The following is an 8,059-nucleotide window of genomic DNA, read 5'->3' on the forward strand; positions in this document are numbered from 1 at the left end:
GATAGTTCCTCTGTCACAATGTATTGTTCACTTACTATTCGCTCGAATTTTCAACTCGTTTAATATCCATAATACATTCATGTTCAGAAAAAGCAGAACATTTTGAACGACTAGATTTGGACTTCCAAATTCACAGAACATGCACATTAGTTTGCTATACAGAAGTGGTTAGCGTTTCAGTCACTTCAGTTCAGCATGTGTCCTGCTTCCTAGTAAGCATAGAGTCCGCCATTAGTGATGGTAACTTGTTCTTGTGTGATGGTATCGACGCATATAAGGCGCGAACGGCGTCCTGTAGTATATCCATCCACGCTACATTCACCTGTTTCCAAAGTTCATCTGCGTCGGTTGGCACTGAATCACAGCGCTGCACCAGTCGTTTCGTCATATCCCAGAGAGCTTCGATTGGCGACAAATCTGGTGATCTGGAGGGCCAGGACAAAAAGCTGACAGCCTGTGAGACCAAGAAGGCACGTGTTCATGCAACAACATGTGTTAGTGCATTGTCACCATTCTAACAAGTGGCCCTCTTTGAAGCCCACTGATTTGACTGTACGGTCTGCGCATACGCGTCCTGCACGTCTGCTCAAGTCACGCTGATCTCTTACCTTCGGTTTATAGCGACAGCGAGAGCCGCAGTCGCATTTTGCCGCTAGGTGGCGTTGCGCCGTCATATCGATATTGACCTTGAACGCCCTGGCCAACATGGTTAAAGTGCTAATCATTTCTACAGAACATACTAATATACAAGTCCTGTTAATATCAATGTTCTGTCTCTAGTCGTTCAAGGTGTTCAGAACATGAGCATAATTAACAGTTTCCTTTTCGATATCGCTAAGTATTAAGAATAGAGGCAAAACTTTTCGTGATTTCTAGTCCTCGTTAACAGCATGTGTCCTTGCGCAGGTTCCAAAGTTTCACGTGGAATCCCATTCATGTTTTGAAGCTTACAAAAAATGAAATATGAAGACTGTTGTATGAAGTAGAAATCATTTATTTCTCCAGAAGACCTACATCTATGTTATTTGTTAGTGAATATCTTGGACATTCATTCCAACGATGTCGACGTTTCGTCAAAATGTTGTGCATAGATTAGAAGAAATGGAAGTAACTCTCGCAGTTCAATGAACTATGACTCGAACAATGATGTGCTAATTAAAGTCCAGATCAAAAATGTTATGCCTACCAAGCCCAAAGAAACCATGGAGAGTAATAGTTTTCAGTGACAAAGAAAAGGATGTAAATTTTTTGGTAAAACGAAGGAGGGAGAAAACACTTCAATTCAAGCAATGGTCATAGCTAGTTCCGTTTCGTTAAATCTGAACGTGAACGGTACAATTAGAGGATACATGTCAAAATGAAACTTGCAGAAGTGTGTGAAGGAAAAACTATTCGAAAGACTGCGACACTGGGCACTCTGAATTCCGAGTGAGACGAATATTACCTGGTTAAATAAATTAAGGAAGTTGTATCGAAAAGAAGTGTCATTCAAGTAAACCTGAAGAAGAGTTGTCAGTAATAGCTAATACTTTAGAGAAATTCAGAGCTAACTTGAAAACAAAGCTTCTTGTTAGACCTTAAAGTTTGTGTATAAAAACAATGAGTTACGTTTTGTTCCAAAAAAGAGTACAAACGGCACTTTATAATTTCGAGTGAAAAGACGATGTATGCAGTGACACTTTCTTATACAATGCCATTGGTAACTGTCATTGGGTTACTGTATCCACAGCTTTAACTCTGTCTGTCAGCAAAAACTGGGAAAACATTAAAGAACAAAATCTGTTTACTTGAAAATATATTGTAATGTAGCAAAATATGGGAAAATGGGAAAGAATAATTTTCACTGTTGCATCCGAAATGTCTTCTTATGGTTTGTAGAAAATAATTCATCACCTTTGTTGGACTCTTGGCCTGGGAATAATGACACCTCTATCTTTGGATTCCACACGGAACTGAAAGTGTCATTCTGCCACTACATCAGAAAAAAATCAACAAAGTTACGTATTTTTCAGAAAATTGTCATACAACATAATTTCCTATAATTCTTCGTCGTTTCTGGTTCAGCGGAACAGTACGTTCAACTTGTTCAGTCGGGCCTGGATCGATTAATTTTTCTTGTATCAGGTGTCCAAGGTGCAAGGAAAATATTTGTTTTCCTCTCCCAATGGCCACTTTTTGTAGTTGGAATGTGGAAAGATCAAACTCTATCAGAAAGCACAAGGATAACGAGTTTATCCAGCATTCTCATAATGTCATCTATTTTGTACTACAGAATAATAGAGCACTGTGCGCCGGTTTCCTCCCGCATTACACTCACCCCCAGGTCCTTGAGCGCCTGCACGTCCTCGGCGAACTTGTGGTACGAGTCACAGGCCACGTCCCCATTGTCCCCGTTGTTGCCGTACTCTGGATGCTCGTGCAGCATGTGGTCCCAGATGCTCTCTCCTTTACCTGTAATGTAACAGGGTAGTAGGGCGTCATGTTAACTTAGATAAACTACTGAATTAAAAACAAACTTCCAGTTTCGACCCTCAAAGATGATGTTTAGGATCCAAAAGGGCCAGACCAACATAGCACAGATAGTAATACTGTCAGCAATAATGATATTAAAGTAAACATAATATCTGTGATACCTCAGTTATGAAAAACAGAATTCTACAACCGCATAAACATGAAGAACAGTTATAGTTATTCTGATAGATTTATGTTGGAGTGAATTGTTGACAGCATTCTAAAACCTATACAGTTAGGGCGACATTAAGTGTAACACCAAAATAGTGTACACATTTGATAAGACTACGGACAAAGAATCAAATAAAAAATCTCGAGTACCAATTTCAAGCTGTAATAAGAAATTCTGGACGGCAAAGAATTTTTTAATAGTCCCATGGGAAGAAAACCATATTAAATTTGCGAGTCTGAGTTTTATTATCAAAATCATCATGCATCAATAAATATAAAGGATATGCTTCAGATCCTGGTAGTTTTACCGAGTGTCAATGATCACTCACGCCTGAGTGGAGTCACTTAAAACTATCAAGCTACTTCCTTTCCTTACGTCCATGAAGCTATTCTGTTCTTACAGTTTGGAAATACTGCTTGTCACTTTCGATACTGTAAGCTCTTTTTAAACCAAAACGAGAATCAATAAAAAGCAAAAACAGATAAAGTTGTAAATTTAATTTTTGATTACTTGATGACTATTTTCGGATCGGGACAGATTTTCATTTCATCCAGAGTGTGAAAATAGTGTTTCGCAATATATGATAACCATATTCTCATAACAAACACATGTGTATGACAAAGAGCAAATGAACAGTTACAGAGCAAAGGTATATGTTTGTCGCCTTGACATGATTCTTGTATTTTATGAAATACCATTTCGACTATCTGAATGATTAGAAAATGGGTACCGACAACCTTGCCATGAACTAAATAAAGTGAAATTCTCAATTTCGGCTGGTTTTCTGTTGTACTGATTAACAGCAGTTCCCGTCCTGAAATTACTCCAACAAGATGGAAGTTCGTCACACAGTAATGATGCCGAAGAGAGTATGTTTTTGCACTTGTAGTGTTCTTTCCAGAGCTTGCAATATAAATATTTATAATTAATTTACTACGAAATATTAACAATATAACTGCAAGTGAATAATCATATATTTAGATCAACCAGAATGCACAAATAAAGTCTGCAACGGATAACTAAAATGCGACTGGAGAAAAGAGAATCAATTTCAGTGATATACTCATGACACATTTCCTTTTACATAATACAACTTTTCCTAACGTTTTCTAAGCTCTTCAGCAGGTCCTACTTATTTACAATAGCTAACATTAGAGAAATGAAGAGCGTGCGGATGATGTATCGACCGGATAAAATTTATTAACAAATTGTCAGGTTTCTTGTAATGAGAAGAAAATTGATCACTAAGTAAAGTAAAGTCCTCTGGAATGAATGACTGGGAGATCCCGAAAGGCAGATTCATCCACCTATTGGGAAAGGTTTTCCCTATCCGCAGGCTCCTTTTCGTGACGAAAAGGACCCTGGCGCGGCGACTAGTGGTGAGAGCTTCATGCCACCACCTCTCCTTCCATTACCGGCCACATATTGGCAGCGAAAATTTCATTCAGCACCAAGACTCGAACCGGCCTACCACCAAGTGAGCAGCACGACAAAGGCGTGCTTTACCGTCCTCGGCCACAAATACGGGTAATCGACAATTAAACTGCATGGAGTGAAATGGGTGGTACATAGAGCAACGAAGTGCTTTGCTGGGTTGCTAAAGATAACTTTGGGTCTCAGACTTAATGGAAAACGGGTAGATAAATTCGGAAAAATGGAAGGTGCAACATGAATCCCTCTAACTGAAAACTTTTGAGCGCACAATTATCTACAGGAGTTCTTTGCCCAGGCAAGAATTTCAGTTGACTTAAGGTGCGACATAAAGTCGCGTAAGAGGCCTGCGACTTATAACATAAATTGTGATCTCGTCACATACATTGTTGTAATAGTTCGCTTACAAATACCAGATCACTTGTTGTTAAGAACTATATTTGACGCGTTACGCGCTTAGCCTCTTTTCAGAACATCTAATCAGATGCCTTCATGTATGCCGATGACACTGCACTTGCAGCCCAAGGTAACAATTTTATGGATGTAGGAGAGAAATTAACCAGTGTCTTGGAAGCTCTCTCCCAGTTTTATGAGGCAAACCACCTAAGGTCGAACCCTTCCAAGACGCAGGTCTGTGCATCCCATTTAAAGAACAGGGAGTCAAATAGTGAATTAAATGTAATATGGAGAGGTGAACGTCTCGAGCATTGTAAAACGCCCAAATATCTTGGTGTCACGTTGGATCGCACACTGACCTATAAACATCACTGTAATGCCACAAGGGAAAAAGTCTCAACTAGAAACAACATCATCAGGAAACTAACCAGCGGATCCTGGGGTGCAAACCCAAAAGTCCTGAGAACCGTAGCCCTAGCGTTCAGTGTGTCAGCCGCGGAATACGCCGATGCAGTATGGTCTGCGTCAACATACCCGAGAAACGTTAATGTCGCGGTGAATGAAATGGCATGGATTGTTACAGGATGCTTGAGGCCAACCCCAGTGCATAAGATATACTTAATCATGGGGATCGCACCGCCCAAAATACGACGTGACATCGTTGCCGAATCCGGAAAGACCAAGCAAGCAAATGACACCAGAGTGCTGACCGACTGCTTTGTTCGAGGAAGAGACTCCTGTCACATATCCGAGACATGGAGGGATCGGCTGCAGAGAATCGTTTGAAAAGGTGGGAAATAGACCTGAGAAACCCCCATAAAGACGTAAAAGAAGAACTGGCCCCTGGTGGAGACCTACCATACATAGTCTGGACAACCCTAAACCGTAAGAGGGTAGAAGTGCCAATGGGGTTTCGTAAAAGATAATGAAAACACTCTCTGTCTTTGTGAATCTGTCCAGTATCCTCAACACCTGCTTATCTGTCCATATTTAGACCAGCCCTGCACAATAGCTGCTGATTTGTGGAAGTTTGAAGTCTAGTTCCGGACACGGAAAGTAAGTACGTAAGTAAGAGTCACATGTGTGCAATCTCAGTCGGGTAGAATCTGAGTTTAGTACAGAATAAGAAGTGTTCAGAATGTGACTTGGCCGACGATGACGGCGGCAATGAAGAAAATAGACAATAAGTAATAATATTATTCGAGGCCGGTCTTAACTTGTTCCTCAGATTCTAACTCTCCTAGAAACGTCTGGAAATCGCTGAGTATCGTAGATAAGTGTGTCGCTCACCATCCTCGTTCCAGGCGCCCTCGATCTGGTAGGATGATGTGGCAGCACCCAGCAGAAAGCCCTCTGGGAACTGGTTGACCTCTCTGGCGCGAGCGGTCGCCAGCAGACAGGCGACTCCCAGTATCTCCAGGTATAACGTCACACGTGCCGCCATGCTCAAAGCTGCAACTGTAACGGCGCTCGTTGTCACTTATAAACAGTCACTGGCATCTGATAACAATTAATTATCAGTTACGAAATGATTTAATAGCGTTTGATAGTTTTTTATCGCGTATTTTGAACTCGTATTAACGGTTTTTTAATCAGATGATGAAGCTCGTCATTTCCTTTACAGACTACAGAAAACGTTCTCACATTCAGCGACTTTGCTTATACTAACTACTTCCTCTGTCATTACAGCATATTATCAGCAGTTGACATAAAGGCCAGTCCAATAACTACTCTAGACCCAAAAGACTCATCAGAGCGCTTACTGATGGATTTCTTATCTGGTATTTTCGCGCCATAATAACAGTTATGTAGTCGATGGCGTGAATCATATCTTACGAAGATACCTCAGATGTTGGTATACTTACAACTTCCTCTGTCGGTGATAAAAACTACTCAAACAGCCACTCCAGAATACAGTGTTCGTCAGAATTACTTGTCCTCTTTTTACAATTATGTCGCCGTTCGTCATTGCTGTTTGAAAAGGGGACTTGCGTTGTTGCCTATAAACAACGCAGCAGTGTGCAGTTATGTGACAACTTTGACATCATGCTGCCATACTTGCAATTAATGTAGATTTGGCATCTCAATCTGAACATAAATAAATGTATCTGACTTAGCTGCGCAGCATTCATTAACATTTTTGAACGGAAAAATCCGCCATTGTCTGCGTACATTTATTGTAAACAAAACAATTACAATTCCTACTTTGAATACACCGGATCTCGACAGCTTAGTTCAGCAACGTCACAGCATTGGACGGGTAACTGCTTGTGTACGGCATGTGCTGTCGGCTGCTTTCCGTTTGCCTTTATGGCAAAGAGGTTGAGGAAGTCACGTGAAGTCCCGGGTCACCAGTCTTCGTGCTAACGTTGTTCATTAAATTCCAATGTACTCAGTGTATAATCAGGCGAGGGTATGTGATGCTGCTCATGGTAATCCGTGTGTCGGCTTGGGACGTTCAACTTGGTGGCCCCATTGGTGTTATTCAAAAGAGTAGCCTATATCCCAGCATCAAGTTTCACACTTTATCTTCCGTCACCATCAACAAAACAAAGCGTCGTGCGCCCCCAACTCCACATCATCATCATCGTCATCATCATCCAACACAAGCATGACACCACACTGTACATACAGCTATTACAGTCACCATGACTTTCCAGATACACACAAAGACGCGAAATTCCCACTTCGTGAAGGAAGGGTGCTGCGCTGTGTAAAACGTACGAGAAACCAATTCATCCTTTCAGCTTAGCCTGCACTCAGGAGTCTACTAGCGAACAATGACACTCGACTTTACTTATAAAAGGTGACTGATGTGTATTCTGCCTAAACCACTTCAAAATGACGTCAATTCGAAATCTTAACAGATTTACGCTAAATACAAGCACGCAATAGAGAAAATCTTGTCGTTCAGTAAATTAGTGTGGTGCAATGCTTGTAAAAGGACGAAAGTATGGACAGTACTTTTAGGGGAAAAATACCACCGTCCTGCCCAAAAAGCCAGGGACCGGCTACATCGGGTTCTGTGGGTGGCCAACTGGAAGACAGAAATTAATGAGAAAGTTTGCAATCACCAGGAAGCTCACTGTCTCACAAAAAGAAGATTGAAAATAATCAAATAAATAATATACTCACTAATTAGGACCGGAAAACTCAAGACATTCACAGATGAACTAAATAAACAGATCACTTCAACAAAGTACTTACAAAAAAAACAATAGAAGACCCTTTCTAATCACAATAATATACCATTTACAGTGGAAAACCAGATTGGAGAGCTATGAAGCAAAGTTCCCAGTTTGTTCAAATGGCTCTGTGCACTATGGGACTCAACATCTGCGGTCGTCAGTCCCCTAGAACTTAGAACTACTTAAACCTAACCAACCTACGGACATCACACACATCCATGCCCGAGGCAGGACTCGAACCTGCGACCGTCGCGGTCTCGCGGTTCTGGACTGTAGCTCGGACATCCTGGCCGGACCCCAGGTTGTAACAGGATTTATAGTGACTATAAAAATAATGGATTTAACAAATCTGCAAGCAATC

General features: G+C 41.1%; 1 protein-coding gene across 1 annotated transcript in view; it reads right to left on the reverse strand.

Moving 5' to 3' along the window:
• LOC126281474 (myrosinase 1-like) overlaps positions 1-5,968 on the reverse strand; it is a 58,880-nt gene extending 52,912 nt beyond the window's left edge. The window contains exons 1-2 of the mRNA XM_049980470.1: positions 5,801-5,968; positions 2,318-2,451 (exon numbers count right to left, since the gene is read on the reverse strand). Coding sequence (XP_049836427.1) covers positions 2,318-2,451; positions 5,801-5,954 — 288 coding nt within the window. The 5' untranslated portion in view covers positions 5,955-5,968. The remainder of the gene's footprint in view (positions 1-2,317; positions 2,452-5,800) is intronic.
• Between the last annotated feature and the right edge of the window lie 2,091 nt (positions 5,969-8,059).

The sequence above is a fragment of the Schistocerca gregaria genome, chromosome 7 (genome assembly GCF_023897955.1).
Source record: "Schistocerca gregaria isolate iqSchGreg1 chromosome 7, iqSchGreg1.2, whole genome shotgun sequence".
In the NCBI taxonomy this organism is placed as follows: Eukaryota; Metazoa; Arthropoda; class Insecta; order Orthoptera; family Acrididae; genus Schistocerca; species Schistocerca gregaria.